The following is a 25,173-nucleotide window of genomic DNA, read 5'->3' on the forward strand; positions in this document are numbered from 1 at the left end:
TTTGACAGAATTTATGTTTATTTTCCTTTAACTAAACGTACAAGTACCTTGTAAGAAACCAATTAAATTTGGGCGCGCCTTAAAAAAATCGACGCAATATTTTTAGATATTGACCTCCCTACAATAATGAGCACGAGCCGCCACTGATATACACAAAAGAAAGATAGACGATTGGTCAGTCAGTGTCAAAGATAAAGATAATCAGATAGTCGAATGTCTCTGATGTGCCTTCAACAATGAAGCGAATTTACTTATCCACGAAGTTTAGAAGATCTAAGGATAAATCAATAAAATTGCATAAAATCCATGATGGATAACGCATTACGGATAAACCCAACTTGGCAGCAAAAAAGAAACAACACTTTTTTTTGAACCAACTGACCAACAAATAGCGGTACAATGGTAATAAAGCTTTAAAGAGACATAGCTTCAATGATATTTTTTTCTATGCGTAGTTTTTTTAATAACAATTTATTGTATTAAACCACAGTGCAATAGTTTTATTACTTTGGGGAAATTATAATTTATTATATAAAACGGTATAAGAAACTGCAACTTGTTTTTATTTAACAATTTACTTATGAACTAAAATATGTATAAGAGATTCAGTTCGATGACTTATTAATAATAAGAGTGAAATAAATGAAACTTGATTTCCTCTTGATAACATTATAAACATCAGTCCATAATTATCCATGTTACAGATATATCCTCATTTGATATTTTTCTTAATACATCATGATCAAAATTAAAATTTAAGATACAGACTTTAACATAATATATTTTAAAACTACAAAGTGGCGGGAAATACAAAATAATTTGTACTACAATAATAAATAATATACAAGTGAAAAGAGAGTTACAAATAGTATTTGAATATCGCTTTTTCTATTAAGAAGTAAAATAAGATACATTCGGTTTTACATTTTATAAAAAATGTACATAACTTTTTTACTATATTTGTACCTTAATACTACTACTATGCATAGTTATTGCACGTTACTTTACTGATTCTACTTAATTCCCACCACAAATTATTTTCTATAAAAACTGAAGCAGCAAAAATAAAGCACAAAAGTGTAAATCTAAAACTGCTTTTGATTTAAAATGTAATAAAATTAAGAAAGTGACTAGGAAATAGTTCTTCCCAATTTAAAGGAATCTTAAAAATACAGTTTTTCGTTCTTGTATTCATAATAAATGCCATTACAACACTGTGATATTGATAAAAATATTTAAAAATCATAATATCTAACTAATCCTTAAAAAAGGAAACCAAAGTTTTTACAGTCTCATAGATATCAATAAATAACTGAGAAAAGTCAAAGTTTTGGATCTGACTAGCTATTTTTGTAAATTATGTAATTCGCATTGAAAACATTCTGTTCTTCAACAGTGTTCTTTAACAATGTGAATTAACAAAGCGGTAGTATTACAATAGATATATGAACTAGGGCAAAAATAAATAAATTTATTATACTGTCAATTTTTTCCATAATTTGCCGCTAACGAAAGTTCCAATTTGACCTGTTTCAGAACTAAAGGTATTAAATTATAAAAAATCACATGATTGAGTTACATGGGAGAGAAACTTTTTGTTATTAAATTATATTACTAATACACCAAGCCAGTATGTTTGTTTTAATCTCCCCAGTTTTCTTCATCCGTGTTCATTTCTTGTTCTTCTTGGACGCCTAAATAAAAAATATCTATAATATAGGCTTTATTTATAATATAATAATAACTTTAACATACCAGTAAGTTTAAGGTGTGTTTCACTATAAATTTCTTGCTTCATCTTCTTTTTTGCTAACATTTCAATTTCTTCTTTGGATCTTTCTTTGCGAAATTCATATACTAAGGGAAATATGTATTCTATGGCCGCTTGCACCTCGGCAACACTTGGAGCTAAAATATTAATTGCTGATAATTATATAACAAATTATACGTTTGTGTTATACAACAAAAAAATATGCGAAATTAATTTAGCATGGCTAAAAAACATATTAACATAATATTGTGGTATTAAAGTATGTAATGACAATACAAAAAAAGTTACAAACTGGACTTAGATCACACAATCAAGGTGAAGTCAAAGGAAAGATCAGTTTTTTCGAACACGTTAAAAAACACATTTTTTCGTATGAATATCAGAGGACAAAACGAATCTAGTAAAAATAATTCTTAATGCTGCATTTTTTCATAACTGCAACGCCATATAAAATCAAAAAAATATTAGTTTTCAGAATACTGGATTTGTTGAAAAAACTTCTGTTTTTTCGCCACTAGAAGATCTACAAAATAAAAAAAAGGTATTTAATCTTTATGTTCTTTAATTCGAACATTTAATGGTCTAGATGTGTCATCAATATAAAATTCAGTGTTTATTGGTGTAGTGTAAGTTAAAATGAGTCTAAGTCTATTTTGTGTTTTGAGGGATGTTCGTATGTTATATTGTTTTTCTATTGTCAAGGAGCGCAGAGATGTTACGGATAATACGCGAAATTAGTTAATTCGCCAATTATCCGATATATTATAGGCTGGCTGCAACGACATCCCGTAATCCTGATGTTAAAACATAACCAGCTGGTTTTTATACAGGGTGTTTCAAAATACATGTGCCATCTCTCGTGGAGAGATTCCTCACGTGAAAATAAGATTTATTTTTCATATTAACATAGGTCCGATTCTGCGCTTTGTTTCGTAGCTACAGGGTGTTGTTTAAATATTTTTTCGATTTATTATAATTTTCTTCCAAGTACTTTTAGCGTTTCGAATGAAATTTTGAGAGTAAAAGTTATTATCAATGCGATATATTTTAAAGCTAAAAAAGTTGTCCCCGTTCTATGTCTGCACCCATTCTCCTATCCCTGTGCCCTGTACTAACTTATGCAGGTCCTTGATAGGATGGGAGCATAGTTCCTCCGGTTCTAGCCTATCTTTCCCAAATAAAAAGTGTCGCTTGCGATCCAGAGCCTCGCAGTGACATATTATGTGCTCCGCTGTTTCAGGATCTTTATCGCAGAGTCTGCAGCAAAGATTTCCTTGATACAGGTTGAGCTTGTTCAGGTAACACTTGACAGCCATATGTCCTGTCAAGAGGCCTGTTGTAATCCGCAATTTATTCCTGCTAAGCATTAGCAGTTCTTTTGCGGTTTTAGAGCTAGGTCCTTGGATAAAAGCCTTGCTGTGCCTGTGCCCCTGTCTGTTTCTCCAGTGGACATTCTGCTTTTCCCTGATCCAGTGCACTACGGGCCATACATTTGGGTATTCCCAGTACTGGCTCTGGACCAAGATAAAATGCCGATGATCCTTGCCTAGCTAGCTCATCGGCTTTTTCGTTGCCTTGGATGCCGCTGTGGCCCGGCACCCAGAATAATTTAATTCTGTTCCTTCGAGCCAAAGCTTCCAGTTCACCTAGGCATCAGCTCATAAGCGTCCCAAGTGCCGCCTGACTGTCTGAGCATATATTGATGAGCTTATCTGAATAAGCTCTTCAATTGTTTTCTCTCGAGATTTCTGTCTGGAATACGGTTGAGTGTTTACCCAAGGAAAAGGATAAACTTACCCTTGGTCTTTCCCCAAATACTCCAGCTCTGTTCCTCCTCCTGTTCCTTCAGCGGTCTTTGGCCCGTCTGTATACCAGGTTAGTCCATCCTGAAGGAATGTTATATTTGTCCACATTCCTCGATCCATTTTGTTCACCTCGAATGGTTTGTGGTAGTGATAAAGAGGGGTCATTTGGTCCGATCTCATTTGGAGTAGAGGTCCCCCGATAGGATTTCCCATCTTTGAGTGTCTGGTTTCTGTCCTATTTCCCAGAGACAAGACACTTTGTTGTCGATAGAGTCCCATTCTTGCCTCCGCCTGGATCACTATGTGGCGGAAAGAGGCGGAAGGTCCAGAAGCGCCTCCACTGATGCATTGGGCGTTGATTTCATCGCCCCTGTTATGCTCAGACAAGCAAGTCTTTGCACCTTGCTGAGGCTGAGCATTGTTGTTCATACCTCAGGCCACAATACCAAGGATGCATATGTTACTGAAGGCCTCACCGCTCCAGTGTACAGCCAGTGTACCATCTGTGGTCTGAGGCCCCAGATTTTTCCATGAAGGCGTCTGACCACCGCTAGTGTAGTCACCGCCCTCCTTGTGACATTTTCCAAATATCCGTTCCAGGTCAGTTTGGTATCAAGCGTGATACCGAATGTGTGTTAGTTTCGCGTATTATTCACCGCAAACCGGTTAAAACGCGAATAATCCAAGAGCAACAGTAAAAAACGTTTATTTTGTTAGTATTTTATCTTTTGTCAACAAGGGCAGCAATTATACCGCACGATCGAAAAAAAAATGGTGTCAAAGACGGCTGGAGCATGATAATCGATGATAATTTTGTCGACGTCATTTACTAAAAATTGACATAAAACTTGTCAAAAATTAACACTAATTATAGGAAGATTAAAAAGGGTAGAACGTTTTTTCAGACACACGAATATATTTCGTAAAAACTATTTTTTCTCGAATTTTAAACTATACACCATTTCAAAATCATTTTTACTTAATATAAAACTAAATTACAATCGTCTTAAGGCCAACTGGCAGTAAGCGCCATTAAAAAATATAGAACAGTACGAGTCAAGTAAATAACGTCTAGGGCTTGACCTCGCCAAAATTATCATCGATTGTCATTCCACAGCCGTCTTTGAAGCCGTTTTTTTTCAATCATATGGTAGAAAAAGAAAGCTTAAACAGGTTAAATAATGAAGACTTACAAAGTTACAAAGGGTGGGCTGTTTAAACTGTGATGATTATAAGAACATAATTGAATGTGTTTAAGCAGTCATTATAAAAACATAATAGACCGAGAGAGCTGGCTACATAAACCTTATCATCGTTACATGGCTAATTTTTTGTGTGAAGTATCCTTTTGTGTAGCCATTGTGAAATAGTCATGTCTGCCAGCGCGATCCCGGGGCTTAAAGCGGGGGCGGCCAATCGAAAGGGTGAAATTTTGACACTAAAAATATTTATAAGGTACACGAGTTATAATTGCCAAATAGCTTTTATTTATTATTAGGAAACGTGTAAAATTGTTGGCAGACATTTTTCTCGTGGCTGAAATGCCGGCAGACAACGCGAAAGAGGCATAGAATTTTGACAAAAGAAAATCATCGCATACATGCATGTCGGTTGGTGGAATGTCAATAAACATGACATTCCACCGTTAATTAATTTAAAAAGCCGTATGCAAAAGGGCAAACAAAAAAATCGTTATTGAAATAATAAAAAAATATACTTATAATATAATCGTATATTATATGATTTATCTATACTTAAATGGATGAGGCGGCCAGCGTTCCCTGAATAAAGCGCTAGAGTAATATCACGCTTTTGATAACTGTCTGCAGCTGATTGAGCCACGATCTTTTTATCTGCCCTTTTGCATACGGCTTTTAAAATAAATAAATATGACATTTCACCAATCGGCATGCAAATATGCCGTAATTTTTTTCATTCTTCAAATTTCATTTTTTAATAATTTTTAAAATGTCATGACTCTTTCGCGTTGTCTGTCAGCATTTTAGCGACTAGAAAAATGTCTGCCAACAATTTTCCACGTTTCTTAATAATAAATAAAAGCTATTTTCGCAATTATAACTCATGCATCTTATAATATTTTTAGTGTCAAAATTTTACCCTTTCAATTGGCCGCCCCCAAGAACTGTAAACTAATAGGATTGATCGTTCTCATAAGACGTACGTTCGCCTCTTCCCGTGCTTCAGCTGACAGTTGCGACGTCATTGTAGTCCTTGTCATGATAGTGTGTATTATTAGTCGCCTATGGTAAACTTATAAAAATAACAGCTGAGAAATGTTGAGTTAATTATTTTGTCAATTTTAAATGTGAAAAAGGTGTCTTTAAAGTTTTTAGAGCTATAGTGTGTATAAATACGTTCATTTTGTGTTGTGGATTGTGACAAAGTGCTTACTAAGTGCCTACGATATTGTTTATTAATTATATTAAAGCAAAATATGGAAGTACTCTAAAAAGAATGCTTGCAAAAGGTGATGCTGGGAACTGCTGTTCTTAAAAATGCATTATCCGAGTATTTAATACGATTTATTAGTATTAAACAGTTAATTTTGTATACTGCATACATATAAGGTGTTTAAATAAATAATGAACGTTTTGCATTCGGCAACCAATAATGCACGTGTGTGTATTATTGGTTGCCGGATAAGGACTAATAACCATGACAAGGACTACAATGACGTCACATAGCGAGTAGTTTTCGCATGCACCTGGCGGACACTTTTGGCTGAATGAGCAGTCCTATTAGGTTAACTGTTCTTGGGCCGCCCCCGCTTTAAGCCCCGGGATCGCGCTGGCAGGCATGACTATTCCATAATGGCTACACAAAAGGATACTTCACACAAAAAATTAGCCATGTAACGATGATAAGGTTTTTTATGTAGCCAGCTCTTAGACAATAATATTTGAATATGTAATTCAAGCCTATCCTGTTTTAATAAGGAGTATGTGGTTGAAGTAGGTATGCATCTGCCTGATTTATGTTTTACTTTTAAGACTGGCAAAAATTTGTTAGTTGAAGTTTACAAAATGAATGGAAAATTTGATGTAATAAAATTGCATCTCATTACAAAGGGTAGATGAATGTGATTAGAGTAAACGCCACGAATATTTGGGAGTGATTCATCGCTTGATGAAGTTAGAATCGACACGCGCGCTATCATTTTTACATTAAAAATGTAAATTTTTACCGCAGACGTAGGTTTTTAAAGGCCCGGTCTAATCATCTGCCTGCGCTCCTCCTACTTATTCTAAAATGTTAGCGTGATTGACAAAGACGATACTATATCACGTTTCTTTGATTGATTCGTTTTTGTGCCTCAATCCATTGGTGTGCTTGCAGTGCGACCAATGGGGCATTCCATTTTATATTTATAACCAAATATATGTTTTGACAAGAATTTGACAGTTAAAACAACAAATTACAACAGATTATATATTGATTATTATATGATTTGAAAGACCACGGCACTGGAATTAAGTTTTATGTGACCTTGAACAGATTAGTTCACATGGTAGCGACCGATGAATCACTCCCAAACATTCGTGGCGTTTACTCTATTAATTGCTCGCTTAACATATTATGTGGTTAATTAGTGAAATAGCCAAGTGTTAGGTTAGGTTGGGTTGGGTTGGTGACAAGCACATCTGTTGTATATGTTACGGCTAAAATGGATACTTGGCTAGTTTTCAAACTAACCAGCTATTTTGCAAAAAGCGCTGTTATTTTGTTGGTTAGGTGTCAGTTTGTGGTGTTGGTTTTGCTATTTGTTTGCAAAATAGCTGGCTAGTTTGAAAACTAGCCAAGTATCCATTTTAGCCGTAACGTATATATTTCTCCAAAAAAATCCTTTATGGGTATTTCGCCACTGCACTGCAAGAAAATCTACAAAATAAAATAGTTATTTTTTGTAAACACTTCTGCGTTAAACCTAAACGGACACTGCTTATCAGTAGTTATGTTTACAGTTTCCGACTTGGAAGCAAAAAAAAATACAAAGAATAAAGAAAAAAAACTATTTAAAATATTTAAATTCAACTATTCGAGAACACTTTACAGCGTTTTCAGATGTAACGGACCGTCCGCGACCCATGTGAAATTGTTCATTTAAACTCATGGAACTCGCGGACGGTACGCGCGGGCGCTCCGCTCCATCTGAAAGCGCTGTTACTTTTTTTAAACAGATACGTCTACAAGAAACCGTTGACGTTCTGTTAAAACGACAGTAAAGTGTTTTCTTGAATAGTTGAATTTAAATATTTTAAATAGTTTTTTTCTTTATTCTTTGTATTTTTTTTGCTTCCGACGACGGAAAGAGGTAAACTTTCCGAAACGTTAAGCATTTTTTCTTTGTTAGGCAAATTTGTATAACTGTAAACATAACTTCTGACAAGCAGTGTACGTTTAGGTTTAACGCAGAAGTGTTTACAAAAAAGAACTATTTTATTTTGTAGATTTTCTTGCAGTGCAGTGGCGAAATACCCATAAAGGATTTTTTTGGAGAGATGAATCCGCCACATAGGTATAGATATTTTTTAACATATACAGGGTGTTTCAAAACAAATGCGAAAAACTTTAGGGGGTGATTCCTTTTTCAAAATAAAGGGTAGTTTGCTTTATAAACGTTGGGTCAAAAGTCAACCATTAGGGAGATATCGCGGTACAAAGATGGCGGAAAAATAAGGTTTTTATTTTTTATCTTGAAAACAAAGAGATAGACTAATGAGGGGTACATGGAAGCATTACTGTTATGAAAACACACTTTCTGGTAATTTTACTTTTTAAAATGAGTGGAAGGGGTTGAAATAAACTACTCTATCATTCTTGTTAACGAAATTTAAAGAGAAAAATCTTCTCCAACACATGCAAATATTTTTGATAAACTTACCGATTTGAAATTAAAAATAAAATGTATAAAGCATTACATGTCAGGACAAAAAACATTTTTTAGATTAAGAATCTAGTGATAATAACGATAATAATAATCATCTAGATAATAACGTATTGCAGTAAGTAATGTCAAAATAATAATGAACATCCTATAAAAAGTAACAGCAGCCGAATAGATTTTTTCTAAAATTACAGCAGCCGCAGATTCTTTACCAGAAAATGTTTTTGTCCTGGCATGTAATGCTTTACATTTTATTTTTAATTTCAAATCGGTGAGTTTTTATCAAAAAAAATACAAGAAAGATAAAAAATTCTAAACAAGCACAACTCAAATATTTTTTGCATGTGTTGATGGAGCCTGTTTTAGGGCTGGATGGCAGAGAGCCAGTTGGCCCCTTTCACACAAAAGTGAAAAAAGTACCGAGAGATTTTCATGGCTGTCCATAAAACTGATGATCTCTTTTCGTTTTCAAGATAAAAAATAAAAACATTATTTTTCCGCCATCTTTGTACCGCGATATCTCCCTAATGGTTGACTTTTGACCCAACGTTTATGAAGCAAACTACCCTTTATTTTGAACAAGGAATCACCCCCTGAAGTTTTTCGCATTTGTTTTGAAACACCCTGTATATTGTTAAGCATTTAGTAAGCAATGAAATAGAGACAAAGTAATGCTTTTTTTGCATTTTCAGTTGCTTCACGCATGGATTAAAGTTGTAGGAAGAGAAGATTAATTATTAAAAGGTGTCAAAATAAGGAAAAGTGTGTGTGATGTGTGACCGACATCTTTCAGAAGGTTGCAAATACAAAACCTATCATAATAGAACTAATTTAAAACACGGATCTGTTCCAGATTTATATGTAAAAGGTAATAATATACAGGGTAGCACACATCATTCGCCTCGGTTGATTATACGAAAACGGAAAGATGTAGAAAGAAAATATTGTATGGGTATATGTGGGAAGGCAATATACACAATTTAAAATTGTTTTGAAATATACAGGGTGTGTCAGAACTAAGGTCAATACCAAAATTATATTTTTTCTTATGGAACACCCGGTATTTTATTTCATTTTTGGATTCTTAGACATAAAATACGACATTTATTATAAGGGTTTAATATGTTTAAATGCTTTAGTTTTTGAGATATTTAAAGATATTTAAATATGCATGCTATAATAAAAAATTTGTCAACACATTACTTTTCAGAATTAATTCTTGCTGCTGACTTTCAAGCCAGAGAAATAAACTTTACTAAAAAAATTGATTGTTTCCTTAAATGTATACAGGGGTATCAAAAAGTGCTGGTCTATTTTAAATATTTATTTTACATAAAAACTTCGTTATTTCAAATACAACACTATGTATTTTTTAAGTATGTATTCTAAGTCGAAGCAGATTTAAATGCTCTTTCAAACTATATTAGGGTTTCCTATACCTATCTGGCTTAGATTTTAAATAAAAAGCGATTTTTTTATAAAATTGTAATCGAGATGACTGGTGTCTCCATGACAATTTTCTAGTGACACTTAGTAGCTATTTTCAAGGACATTAGTTTATGGACTTTATTTAAATGTATAACAGGGGTGATTTACCTACAATAAGGTTAATAAGTAAGTATTTATTATTTTATCAAGAAAAATGAAGCAGTATCTGCTGGCGGAAGAAATGGATATGTCACTAGTGATTTTATTTTGTGAGGGCAATTGCTTGTTGGCCTGAAGGGTTTATGCTAAGATATCCAAATAGGAATTTTCTTGACAAGCGTTCCTTTGAAAAACTACTTTTCCTATTTCGCAGATCTGATAGTGTGGTATATGAAAAACCTATTAAGCAGAAACCTGTCGTTGGAAGTGAAGAAAATGATTTTGCCTTATTGGTTCTTTTATAGAAAATCCAATATACAAGTCATCGTAATATAAATCCAAGAACTACTTCTTCATTTTTCTTGATAAAATAATAAATAGGTATTTACTTATTAAACTATTGTAGGTCAATTAAATAAATTTAAATAGAAGTCCATAAACTAATGTCGATTTTGAAAATAGCTACTATCTGTCACTAGCAAATTGCCATGGCGACACCAGCCATATTGATTGCCATTTTATTTAAAAATTGCTTTTTATTCAAAATCTGAGCCAGATAGGTATAGGAAACCCTAATATACACACACCGGAAAAGTCTAGGGATATTACAATTTTATCCAGCCATCGTCAGTAATTTTATTGTTTGCATTTTTGATATAATAAAATTAAAATAAACAAATGGTTTACAGGACGTATTGGAAATAAAAATGCGAAATTTACCGAATTTTTCAAATTTACCTTGATTTTTATTGAACTCAAAGAAATACACACATTTTTTTTATTCTAAACTGCGAATTAAAAAAAAAAGATAAAATCATTTTTACTTAATAAAGGGTATGGCCTCCTCTACTGTTCATTACAGTCCTACATCGTCTCTCCATGCTCCTGATCAGGTTGTCGATCTCTTCTTGAGGTACAGCCTGGCACGCTGCATTCACGGCCCGAACCAGATTCCTACGAGTTTCACGAGGCATACCCATTCTCAAAATTCGTCTTTGGACCGCGTCCCATACGTGCTCGATGGGGTTGAGGTCAGGAGATTATGCCGGACAGGGTAAGATATTTAATTGATGAGCATTGATAAACTTACCACACTTATTGATAAACTTAACACTTACCACTCTGGCTGTATGAGGCCGTGCATTGTCATGTATGAGAATGAAGTTTCTCCCAAAATCATTGGCATATGGTAACACGACAGGCTCAAGAATTAAATCACGATATGTGATTCCTGTTAGAAACCTCTCAAGAAAAACGAGATCGGTTTTTCGGCCTAACTGGACTCCTCCCCAGACCATAACAGTTCCACCTTGATAAGGGTGCACTTCCTGAACATGATCCAACCGAATAAGATTTCCCGGTTCTCTCCATACCCTAAGCCTTCTCGAATCCGGATGAATTCCAAAGCGTGACTTATCCGTAAAGAGAACATTGGCCCATTGTTCATTCGACCACTCAACATGATCTTGAGCCCACAAATATCGCGAACCTCTCGATTTCCTCTCGTTAAGGGTTGAGCTCTCCAGGGACGTCTGCTTCTTAAGTTGACCTCTCTTAATCTGTTGCGAACAGTGTCAGGACTAACGGTTACATTATGTGTTTCCTGGAGAATTAAACTAAGCTCTGGTGCTTAAGAGTCGGTCAGCGTCGAGCATTTAATTGTAAAAAATGATCTTGCTGAGGGGTAGTAATGCGATGTCGCCTTGTGTGCCTTTCAGCAACATCACCACTTTCACGGTAGCGTGCACTTAATCGCGATATTACACTTTGCGTTGTATTTAATGCTCTAGCTACGTCGATTTGGCGCATTCCAGCTTCAAGCATACCCATGGTCCTTAGCATTTCGTCTCTGTTAAGATGTCTACGCTCCATAATGTCGTTTAATAATAAACAGAGTTATTTGAATGAATTCTGGCCAGTTATCATAAAAACATAGCCAGTACAGGTTAAATTCGAACAATTGATGCTAGGTGCTTTTTATACATTTGACAAAAAATGCACAAACGCTTCTGCAAATATCCCAAATTTAGAAATAACTAGTGTGACTACTTCGTTTCAATCGAAGTAGAAAGAATCGGCCTACAAATATGTGGTTGTTTATTCAAAACATTTATTTTTAACTTTAATAAAATGATATCCCTAGATTTTTCCGGTGTGTGTAGTTTGAAAGAGCATTTAAATCGGCTTCGACTTATTTAAAAAAATACATAGTGTTACATTTGAAATAAAGAAGTTTTTATGTAAAAAAAATATATATAAAATTCACCAGCAATTTTTGATGCCCCTGTATACATTAAAGGAAGCAATACAATTTTTTTAGTAAAGTTTATTTATCTGGCTTCAAAATCAGTACAAGAATTAACTCTAAAAAGTAATGTACAGGGTGTTACCAAACTTTTTATTATAGCATGCATATTTAAATGTCTCAAAAATCAAAGCATTAATTTAAACATATTAAACCCTTATAATAATTGCCTTATTTTATGCTCAAGAATCCAAAATTGAAATAAAATACCGGGTGTTCCATAAGAAAAAAATATAACTTTGATATGGATCTTAGTTCTGACACACCCTGTACCTTTGAAAATAATTTTAAATTATGCACATTGCCTCTCTACATATACCCATAAAAAATTGTTTCTACATCTTTCCGTTTTCGTATAATCAACCGGGGCGAATGAGATGCGCCATGTATATGTACATCTTAACTGGAGAATGAACTATTAAATTATTTAATTACATTACTTAATAACTAACAAATTTAATGTGGGGTTAGGTTCAGCTGAGGCAAGCGTTTATCAAGAAATATATGAGAGTAGAAGCACTGAAGAGTCGTTTGTGGAAGTTGATTTGAAAACAGGAGATGAGTGTTCAGTACAACATGCTATTGTATCCGCTCAGAAGAAAACTTTAAGTATGTATTGAAGATTTCTAACATGTTGACTGCCAAAGCATTTGTTGGGTAACTCTTTCTGGGCGCCACAGTGTGAAAATCGCAATAATTAATCAAAATCTATTAAAAACCATTTTTAATATTTCATGTTACACATAATTTTTTTTTTCATAAACTTGTGTAGATGTTGGATTGGCTACTTTTGTTGGGCGCTGAAGAATCGTTGGTCAAGAACGAGATAACTTGTGGTTGGGGTCTGGGAGTAGGTAACCAACGAGTTAACTCTTGCTTGGCAGTCAACGTGTTAAGCAACAGTTAGAGTATCTAGACATAAATGTATTTTCATATAACATTAATATGATAATTTAAATAAAAATAAAATAAAAAATAATATCTAGTTGTAATATGAAAATGAATATGAATAATAAAATGAATGTAGGTAATTAATTAACAAAGATGCAAACAATTATTGAACGAAAGCTATCAGATTTTTCTTAAGTAAAGATCACTGTCGCTACGTATATGTATGTAAAATTATATTGTGAATGTCATTGATCATACTTTCCTTGTTCGCTTTACACTTTTTTTTCCCGGTTATGATATGATCAAGAAAAAAGTTACCTAATCATTATATTTTTTGAAGAAATATATCATTATGGTATATATCTTCAAAATGATTAAGCAGCCTTTGGACATTGACAGTCAAAGTGTCACAATCTAACAAGCCATTTTGAACCAAGACATCCAATACTACAGAAATTACCATATGACGGAAAAGATGGCTTCCAGTTGGCTTGGAAATGAACATCTATGACATACCCCATATAATTTTACATATAAAGTGACAGCGATCTTCATTTCATAGCCATCGCTGACGCCATTTTTTTATCATATTGTATTATTTACATGTTAATTAAAATATCAGACTAATACTGTCACTGTAACCAGACTATTATTGTCACTGTATTGTATCCTCTCATTGAACAGTCTTCCTAATGCAGTTTTCTGTAAGAATTATTTATCTGCCATCATCCAGGACCTGTTTTATTATAAGATATTTTGTTTACTCTGTATTTTTGAGAAGAAGCTATAGTAGATAACATTTTGAAAACGACAAACAATTATCAATGCTCATATACGTATAATAAGAAATCGAATCAAATTGAAAAAAGACCTTGTCGTTAGTGGGGAAGCTCCTGGTCAGGTGCTGTGGGGAATCCCCCTAGCGCTTGGCTTGGTCTAACAAGCATCTCACTCATCGTCTTGTTCCGGGCTGTAGTGTCGTGGCCAGGGAATTGCACCAAGACATATAACGATGCCGAACGGGGCTACCCCTGTCCGTCATACCAGGAACCCTCTACTGACTGTGGTCATGTCTCGCGGGTAGAAGGTGTGGGGGGGATCTTGGCTTAACCGCCTGGACCAAGAGGAGCAACCTCACCAAAAACCTAAATCCTACGATGGCGTGACCAGGTCAAAGGGATGCTTGGCTAGATAGAGGACTAGCCATTACTGGCCTCAACCTTGGGGCATCATGGGGCACCCCATTATATTTACCCCTTATTTCTACATGCGGGGCTCTGTAGAAATGAACCGACTATCCCTAGCGACTCGTGGGAACACTATGAGATCTAGTACTAAAAACACCACCGGTGAAGCTGTGGGGAAGCCCCCTAACAACACTGGGAACATGCCGTTTCGTCTACCCGGCCTGGGTCAACCAGGCGAGGCGGGCTAGACGATCCTCTGAGAGTAGGTCTTAGCGGAGCAGAAGAACGGAGATACCTCCGACTGCTCCACGAAGGACTTGCTCCGGAGGAAGCAAAAGCGAAAACACTCCTCCGAAAAGGGGATAGTAATGAAACCAAGAAACAACCTGACTCATCTCCATCAAAGGGCAAGAGAGGCAGCGAGAACCTCTCACCTCTTCTCCGGCAGGGAGAGAAAAAAGCCAGGATGGAAAGCCCTCCAATACCGGGAGGCAAGCAGGGAAGTATCACCAGTTTTGCCGCTATTGCTGGACAAGTGAAAATGGCGATGCGCCTGATGCTGCCAAAGGATTTCCCAGAGGTTGTTTTGACCACCGACCCGCAAATATCTCTAGAAGAGGCTATACTGGACGAAGTAGTGGCGATCGGATCGCAACACAACGATCTACAAAATGTGTGTCAGTAGCGTTTTGCGGGGATACACTTTCGGGTGGGCATGATCCTCATAGATTGTGGTGAAAATAGCATCTAAGCTTAAAAATTGGCAGGGGCCGGAACTGGTTGCAGTGAAGGGAGAAAACATCCAAGTGGCGGCCATCACGGTCTTTTTGCCGAGGAGCAAGGGGAAAGACACCACCTACCTGCTGAGCCTTATCCAGGGATCTGAACTTCACAGTAAGGACATCGAGTTGGCGAGTCATCAACTCGAGGGAGGAGGGTCATGGTCAGGTCCTTACAATAGGAATTGACCTCAAATCCAAGGAGGCAATAGAGAAAGAGGGGCATATCCTCTATTATAGATACGGGACAACACCGGTATCAGGTCTAAGGAGAGACCAAGTTAAAGAGGTGGAGAAAATGGAGACAGATCCTCCAGCGTCCACCTCACGGGTACCTCAGCCGGAGGCAAGATCCTCGACTGTGAAGGACACGGAGGGCCAAACTCCAACCGTGGAAGGGTGTGTACCCTTCGAGGAAGAACATCTGTTGTCAGAGGAGGTTGGGAAATATCCTGTCCCCTCTACAACAGAGGTATGATGGGTTAGAGACTGTGTAATGACTCAAGGAAGGGGACACAATAGATCTTTAAGGTCGCAGTGATTAACCTCCCTCTCATTCATTCTACATTCTACATTCATTCATTGTATCATGTATCGTACTGGCTGGCATAACTCGCCTGGTTGACATTATCCATTTGTTAAATAATAAATAACAATTAGTTTAATTGTTATTAATCTATTTTTTGTGCTACTCACTGTGTTAAAGTATTTAAAACAAATATAAACGTCAAAAATGGCTTTCAATATACATAAGTAATTTTCTACATATGGACGGACATGTAGAAAATGTAGACAATTAGTTGGTGTAGAAAATTAAAATTCTTCGTGTAGAAAATACGGTAGAATATGTAAAATTTTCTACCTACCCAACCCTGGTTTTGATAATAAAATATTTTTTTGAGGGGATATTCTTTAGTTTCGAATTAATTGTTAAATTAAGAATTATTTTTTCAATCCTTACCTGTAACTGTAACACTTCCAGTAGAAAATATCTTTAATGTTGCTTTTGGTTGCTGAAGTTTATATGTTACTCCAGGGTGCAGTTCCGGCTCATAACTAAAAAGGTACAAAAAATAAATTAGCAAATATGAATTCATAACTTATATACAGTATAACATTTATACAGTATGTGTTATCAGTATAGTTATAAATAAAGCTTCATTCAGAACCTCTAAGTTAGTGGAATATATTAGTGGTTTCAATAATTATACTTTATACTTAAGAGAAAAGAAAACACTAATTCTAGAATTATTCTAGAATTAGTGTTTGTTCAGTTGTTGTAACACCAAAGATTTCAACCCCCAATTGTAATATACTTAGGAGTTTACAATCATTCACAATGTGTAAAAAAATACAATTAAAATAGATTATCCTAACAACAGCATCTGGTAATAAAAAAAATTCTGACAAATTATGTTATATAAAAAAAAACGCCACGAAAGAGCGGTGAAAGGCTACGAAATTATCAGTTGAACAACATTAAGTGACACTTATTTCCTCAACAGTAAAAGAGGCGGCTCAAAAACTGTAGAAAGTCTTTTAGTAAATGCATGATGCACATCGTGCTGTGGTCGTTTTTCGAAGAAATCAATTTCAATAGTTCTAAGTAAGTTTCTTTGTCCATTCTTAGGTAGTTAAATCAATCCTGTTTTTCATCTTTTAAATCAGTAAGCAAATTGACATAGGAATAATTGTTTCCTTTAAGTAGCCAACATTTTCACATAGAAAAAATGTCTCTTACCGTTTTTCAGAAAAATCCAAAAATGTAACCAAATGACATTTTTCAAAATTTCTTTCAAAATTGGTAATTAATTGGTTTTTATTAATAATTGTTGGTTGGTTGGTAGGTTAGATGGTTGGTTTGGTTGTTTGAAAAAACAGAAATAAACAAAAGATTGATTGTTTGGTTTCACTCTTTTTTAAAGTTAAAAGCAACCAGGGAATCCCTAGGAGATGCAAGACCTTGTTTTTGGGGAAGAAGCTCCTATTCAGGTGCTGGGGAAATCTCCTCTAGCACTTTGGCTCGGTCTAAGAAGCATCTCACTGTCTTGTTCCTGGGTGTAGTGCCGTGGCCAGGGAATTGCACCAAGACATATAACGATGCCGGACGGGGTTATCCTGTCCGTCATACCAGGCACCCTCTATTGTCTGTGTTCATGTCTTGGCTTAACCGCCTGGACCAAGAGGAGTCAACCTCCCCAAAAACCTAAATAGTACGATGGCGGGACCAGGTAAAAGGGATGAGTGACTAAATAAAGATTAGCCTCTACTGGTCTCAACTTTGGGGCATCAGGGGGCACATATAACGATGACATTGTATTCACCCCTTACTTCTACATGCGGGGCTCTGTAGAAGTGGACCCTAGCGACTCGTGGGAACACTAGGAGATCTAGTATTAAAAACACTTCCGGTGAAGCTGTGGGGAAACCCCCTAGCGACACTGGGAGCACTAACAATGAAAGTTCCAAGGGACCAAACCCAAAGGGAACTTCAGACGAGGCGGCTGACACTTGCGCGAGATCATCCTCCACAAGTGGCAACAAGCTACCACCTCCTGTAGCCAGGGTCGGGATCCTCTGCGAGTAAGTCTTAGTGGAGCAGAAACACGGAGATACCTCCGATTGCTCCACGAAGGACTTGAAGAGGAAGCAATAGCGAAAACACTCTTTGGAAAAGGAGAGAGTAAAGGAACCAAGAAACAGCCTGATGCATCTCCACCAAGGGCAAGAGAGGGAGCGAGAACCTTTCACCTCTGCACCGACATGGAGAGAAAAAAGCCAGGATGGAATGCCGTCCAACACCGGGAGGCAAGCAGGGACGTATCACCAGTTTTGTCGTTATTGCCGGACAGGTGAAAATGGCGGTGCTGTCAAAGGATTACCCAGAGGTAGCACTGATCAATGATCAGTAAACGGCTCTAGAGGAGGCGATCGGATTGCAACACAACGATCTACAAAATGTTGATCAGCTGCGTTTTGCAGGGATGCCCTTTCAGGTGGGCATGATCTTCATAGATTGTGTATCTCAAGAATCGGCGGATTGGTTGGTGGAAATCGCACCTAAGCTTGAAAATTGGCAAGGGCGGAGATTGGTTGCAGTGAAAGGAGAAAACATCCGAAAAGGGGCGGCAATCACGGTCTTGGAGCAAAGGGAAAGACACCACCTACCTGCTGAGCCTTATCCAGGCTCGGAACTCCAATGTAAGGACATCGAGTAGGGGAGTCATCAACTCGAGGGAGGCAATAGAAAAAGGATATATCCTCTATTATAGATACGGGACAACACCGGTATAACGGGTCTAGACCAAGTTAAAGGGGCGGAGAAAATGGAGACAGATCCTCCAGCTTTAATGGGTCCTGCTTAGGCTCATTAAACTCCAACTGTGGAAGGGTGTATACCCTCGGAGGAAGAACGTCTGTTGTCAGGGGAATACTCTGTCTCCCCAACAATATGTATGATGGGTTATAGACAGTATGATGAGTTATAACTCAAAAGGAAGGGGAACACAATAGATCTTTAAGATCACAGTAATTAACACCCCCCCCCCCACTCATTCTGCAGTCTACAACCAGGGAATCGCCAAAAAAATACTGATACCAAGGCAATCACAAACTCATTTGTGAACCTGTTGGAGGCTCCACTAGGTCAAAGATACTATAGAGATAAGGATTGTTCGATCCCTATACTTCCTGTACTGTTTCAAGATTTTAGACAGTGGCAGTTATTTATTTGAAAATTCTTGCGTTCTAACGTTTTATTATTGTTCAAAACTATTATTTTGTTATTTTTATGGGTTAATTTAGTAGCAGGGTAAATCTGATTGAGTTGTAAAAGTAAGTTTTTTAATTGCATTAAATATCTTTTTCTTTTCTATTATTTTATTTATTTTATGTAGTAGTAGTTTATTTATATTGAACAGAATATAATTAATTCTATAGGAAAACAAAAAATAAGTCCCTCTATTACTTAACTAATTCCTAAAATCACTCACTAAATGATAGGTAAATTAAATAAAAACTTCTACTTTAGTGTACGATGGTACTTAAAGTACTGTGTGTGCACTCTTTTTCTTATCCATGTATCACAGAGGTTTTATCATTTTGTTTTTTTTTGAAAGTAACAAAAAATATATTCTAATAATTCCATCTAAGTATAACAATTTTAGTACAATAATTAGTAGAAATGTGGTAACATTAATTTGATAAGAGATAGTAATTGTGTGATATATATTTCAAATTAGACTACATAATTAACTACATAATTGCTCTGAAGTATTCATTGCCTTATCTCTTTTTTGCACTTAGAGTATGGTTTTACTTTAATATTGTTTGGAAGGCAGTTAAACACTTTTGGACTAAGACAATAAATATGATTCTGGCAAATGGTATGCTTGGGGTTTTGACGTCTAACGTTGATTTGAGCTACATTTCTTGTGTTACGACCGATGAATTTACGATGAATTCTTTAAAATTGGAATATTTTTTCATGAATCTAATTACTGCTTTAAGGTGTAACTGTCTAATATCTAATAATTGGCTCTCTTTGAAAAGCAATCCAGTAGAGAACCTCTTATTTTTTAAATAACATAAGTTTTATAATATATTTTTGTGCAACTTGTAGTTTGTTTAAAATTGTCACTCCGGCACTACCCCAAACCACCAACCCATAGTTCAAAATTAATTCCACCAGTGCATAATACACCATCTTTAAAGTGCTGAAGCCGAAGACATGGCGCAACTCATAAAATTTATATATTACTTTCCTTATTTTGTTTGTTACATATAGGTAATATGTTCTTTCCAAATAAAGTTTTGATCCACAAGAACACCTAAGTATTTTATATATGTCACTCTTTCAATCAATTTATTGCATACACAATTTAGGTTTAGATCACAGGCATGGTTATGAATTTTTAGGTTCCAGAATTCAGGCAGAGAGCGTGGGGAGAGTGCAAAAGTGACAGATTTTGTTTTGTTGACATTTAAGGATAGTAAGCTATTGTCTAACCATCGTTTGATTTTTTGTATTGCTTTCTCTGTCCGATCCCTTGCACTCTCCCGACGGTCACGTGTCAAGTGGCATTTAAATCCATGTTGCCATATCTAAATTTAGCGGGTACCCAGATTCTCAGATTAATAGAGGCAAATTATTTTCCGCACTTTCCACGAAAAAAAAAAACAAATTAATTATTTTTTATCCACAACTACCCTTTTATATCATAGAATATACCTACTAATACCTAGTCCAGCCCCCAACAGGTTCTGGAATGAGTTTGTGATTGGTTTGGTTTCAGTCTTTTTTGGCGATTCCCTGGTTGTATTAACTTTAAGGCTTGTTGTAGCGTTATGGTATCATATCCCATATCCTGGTACAGTAAATGCTTTGAATGGTGAGTCCAAAGAGGCGTTTACTTACCGTGTATGGCCCTTCGTGATCATAATTAACACATAAAAGATAAAAATATTCAGAGCAATAATTTTTAATAAAATAATTGATGGTATTACATTTGGTTTGGGTTGGTTGGTTTAGTTGATCGAAAAATTTCAGTAGTTCAGGACACTTATTTTCAATTATATGGTGCTCGTGGGACAAAATGCCCTAAAGCTGAATTTTTGGGGATAGCTAGTCATTGTGGTCCAGATTAACATACTAAAAATCCCCGCCCCTCCGAGCGTGCAAACCACCCCTAAAGGTACAATTAAAAACGGCGTATCGGCGTAACGGCGTAACGACCTTGAATCGATTTCCAGTAATTCTATTGGCTGAAATTTTTGACAGATAAAATTTCTGACAGATGAATGTTTCAGCCAATAGAATTACTGGAAATCTATTCAAGGTCATTACGCCGTTACGCCGATACGCCGTTTTTAGGATAGTGTGGCTGCACCCTAATTCAATGGTCCAATGCACACAGAGGCGACGTGGTGCTGACGGCTGCCATCCGGCCCTTGCCACGTCTCCTTCCCGTTACTCGTGGCGTATAGGAACAGGCACGTCCGTTGAACAACACTTGAATTTAATATTCAGTTTTGTGAAGAATTTGAAGCATAACGTCAAATGTTCCACCCGTTTTCCCCTTCTTTAGCCACAGTGGATGAACCCAAAATTGTCTGGTTTTTTTGTACATGCCAAGTACACCAGCCCCAATATATCTTCATCAGAACTTGAACAATCCATGTTCTAATCTAGTCGATAATTACAGTTGTAGCCAAAACTATGACTCTTTTGGAGTTGTAACCAAAACTGTGAACTTCACCTCTCCGTTCCTAACTGACCGAAATTTTTCGTCACTACCCTGTCCCTTCTGTGTGGATTGGCACACGTCACATCTCCGCCGCGTCCGTGTCCCGTCCTTGCCACGTCCTCGTCCACGTCCGTTCAGTGTGAATTGCACCTAACAATTTTTTAATAAAGTTGACCGAATCGGAGATATTCAACAAAAACGAAAAGATTGTTTTATTGATATATTGTATTTATTGATTTCCCTTTAGGGGTGGTTTGCACACTCGGAGGGGTGGGGTCTTTTAGTATGTTAATCTGGACCACAATGACTAACTATCCAGAAAAATTCAGCTTTAGGGTATTTTGTTCCACGAGGCACCTTAATAGTCCTGGACTACAGTCAATAGAATTGCTGGATCTGCTTTTCCTACGATGGTATGGATGCGCCCTCAATTTTCTTTATTTATTTTGTTAAGTAATGTTTGTCAGTAAAATTTTGGACATTTTTCTATCCCCAATCAAGTGTGGCTTTTAAACAATAATATAATGAAAATATAATGAAATTATTACTTTATAAAAGGGCTTAAATTAAGAAAAATTCAATGTTTAAATAAATTTTCGTTTTTCTGAAAAAACGTTAAGAGACCACCAAAAAAATTCAGATTCGTAATCTTCAACCTCAAAATTGGATGTGTATAAATTTTTGTGAAAATCGGACAATTTCCAGTTTTTCCAATAATTACCAAAATTTTTATGACAAAAAAACGACGATTTCCAGTGTTTCCAATAATTACCATATTGATATAATATCTATATCCATATTAATATCTCATTAAATTGTTTTGAATATATTTTAAAATTATTTATTAAATATAAAAAGTACATTTTCGATGGTCTAGTATGCAAATGTTGTAAGTGCATTTTCCAGCAAACAAATAATTTAGGCAAATTTTTTTCTTATGCACACCAATGGAAAGTAAACTATGCAAATTTGTTGGTGCCAGAGCTATCTTCCATTTGGTGTACTTAAGTATAATCAAGAACGTGTATTTTGACAAACTTATTATCTTTAAATGCATATGATTCAAAACATATATTTTTGTACTTACATTTGTGAACCAGACCATCAAATAAACATTTATTTCAACAAAATTATAGTCACTTATCAACTCTCAAGTTTTATCAACTTAAAGCCCAGTTCTCAGAACTATGATTACCAGCAACAAAACGGGGTTCTGAGGATGCATCCACACTGGCGTCACAGGACTTGAAAGACACAGAGCTTAAACATACCCATTCTCAGAACAATATTGTGTCACTGGCTACACTGGTTGACACTTCAAGGAACCAATAAGAGGTGTATTAAATTTATAATTTATAATTTTATTACAACTGACGAAATTCTGAGAACGAGGCTAGAAATAGTCTGTATTATAATAAACATAACAGTATATTTGTATTCAGACCAGAATATATCACTTATAGAGATTTAAAAAGAGATTCTATTCAGTACTTACTCAGCTTCTCGATGTCTTTCCGAGAATGAATTTATTCTTATGGCAAAAGGCATAGAACATGTACCTAAGACATTAACCACTCTATAATTATTAAATTTCACATTAAAGCCTAGTTTTTGTAGACATCTTGCAAATTTTCGTGCTGCTTGTTTTGCAGCTTCTTCACTAGTTGCTCCTGTACATGTCACTTTGCCTGATGACCAAATACTTGCAGTAGTATATGGACGACGAAGTTTCATTGTTATCATTCCATTTTCTTTACGATATTCAACGTTCATTCCATTCAACGCAATTTCACGAAGGTTCAAGTGACACCGAACACTAAAACTACACACTACATTATTAATAACAATATCTATTTCTGGTTCAGATTGGCTTGTCTCAAAATGCTCTTCAGTTAATAAATCATTTGTAGATTCTTCTTTAATATCTATAGAGTCATATTTGGTTGAATTAGTAAATGACTCGTCCTTTATTTCTGATGGTTTATATTCAGTCTTTGGAATCATGTCATAATTATTAAAACTCTGCATTGAGTGATGGCTAACTGAGTGATGTGCTATTCCATTGCCATTACTAAGAGTTTTTATACTGTTCTTTTGAATTGCTGTCGCCATACTACATCAAGATAAAGTTTGACTATTTCTATCAGCGTAGTCTGAAAAACAAAGAGCACATATTAATATTTCATCGACGAGAATCTATTTACTTCTTATAAAAGCATTTCTATAAGATTCCGGTAATAGTAAGTTTAAGGGAGTAGGACCTTAATTTTGACACATGTATAAAAAGCTCACCTTCTTAAGCACTTTATAATATACAAATTTAATATAGGAAATTGATTTAATAAAAATTATTTTCAATCACTATATTATTTTAAAGTCTAAGAAATCATGGTTCAAAATATTATATGAATAAAATTTATAACTATTCAGAAAAAAATTGAATAAGAAATGACAAATGACAATAGTGACATGACTGACAATCTGACAAATACCGACATGTGACATGCGATACTAATGACACTCAGTGTTGCCAATACAGTTTTTAAATATCTATGACGGCTATGACCTATGTGCAGGGTTCGGAAAATTACACGTTACTTTTAAAAACTACATAAACTACATTACATGTAGTTAATGTAGTTTATGTAGAGGGTGTAGTTTATGTAACCTATGTATGTAACTTTCAAATGTCAAAGGTTTGAGGTGAGGTTATAATAAGTTGAAGCTTTAAAAACACATAATGTATTTAAGAAAACAGAAAAAATATGGCTTTAAATATAATATTTACATCATATTATCTCTATTACACCTCATACAAATGAAAATTATTCATAATATCAATACATAGTTTATTAACGTAGTTTTCATGTAGTTAATGAACAGGAAAAGACGTAGTTTTTGAAGAAAAACTACACGTAGTTAATCAGGTAAATTACGTCTTAATTAACTACTTCCGAACCCTGCTGAGTGCTAGTTTACTTACCCGAAGCTGCTCTGAGGGTGCAGCCACACTATCCTAAAAACGGCGTATCGGCGTAACGGCGTAATGACCTTGAATAGATTTCCAGTAATTCTATTGGCTGAAACATTCATCTGTCAGAAATTTTATCTGTCAAATTCATCTATCAAAAATTTCAGCCAATAGAATTACTGGAAATCGATTCAAGGTCGTTACGCCGTTACGCCGATACGCCGTTTTTAGGATAGTGTGGCTGCACCCTAAGGAAGGAGCATAATGCTATCCATGTATTCATGCATGGTGGGCGGAAAAAGCGCCATAAAAGCACTCTAGGGTGGGGATCCTTGTCAGTTCTGTTTAACGATTCATTTGACAGTTTGACACATTTCAATTTGATTTGAAATTTTGTGGATTTGTCAGTCTTTACGGAGCTTATTTTAAGTAATTTATTATTTATTCTACTACTGATAGTTGTATAAAGGTAGTAAATCTAGATGGAAATTGTGGCAGCACTTAAATTAATAGTGACACTATTGCGATTTATCGAAAAAGACTCTAAAATAGTTGGTTGTGTAGCGTGCGGTAGATCTCGGCAAAAATTGAGTGAAATAATGGAACAACTTTTCGCTAGTAAGTGACTATATAATATACATACGTGTAGTAAACCGATCATTTATGAAATTCACTTAAAATTAACTTTAAATTATATATTTTTCTTGCATTTTAGCTTTTTATTTA

The 25,173-nt window shown here is 35.5% G+C and overlaps 1 protein-coding gene across 1 annotated transcript; it reads right to left on the reverse strand.

The window, feature by feature from the left end:
* Window positions 1–546: 546 nt before the first annotated feature.
* LOC115879612 (TATA box-binding protein-like protein 1) lies at window positions 547–23,967 on the reverse strand. The gene is made up of 5 exons (XM_030896506.1): window positions 23,769–23,967; window positions 22,972–23,629; window positions 16,193–16,287; window positions 1,756–1,908; window positions 547–1,694 (listed from the first exon to the last, which is right to left on the reverse strand). The coding sequence occupies exons 2-5, from the start codon at window positions 23,586–23,588 to the stop codon at window positions 1,642–1,644; spliced, it is 918 nt and encodes a 305-aa protein (XP_030752366.1). The 5' UTR covers window positions 23,589–23,629; window positions 23,769–23,967; the 3' UTR covers window positions 547–1,641.
* Between the last annotated feature and the right edge of the window lie 1,206 nt (window positions 23,968–25,173).

This window comes from Sitophilus oryzae, unplaced genomic scaffold (genome assembly GCF_002938485.1).
Source record: "Sitophilus oryzae breed Bouriz unplaced genomic scaffold, Soryzae_2.0 scaffold_1582_pilon_pilon, whole genome shotgun sequence".
NCBI classification, from domain to species: Eukaryota; Metazoa; Arthropoda; class Insecta; order Coleoptera; family Curculionidae; genus Sitophilus; species Sitophilus oryzae.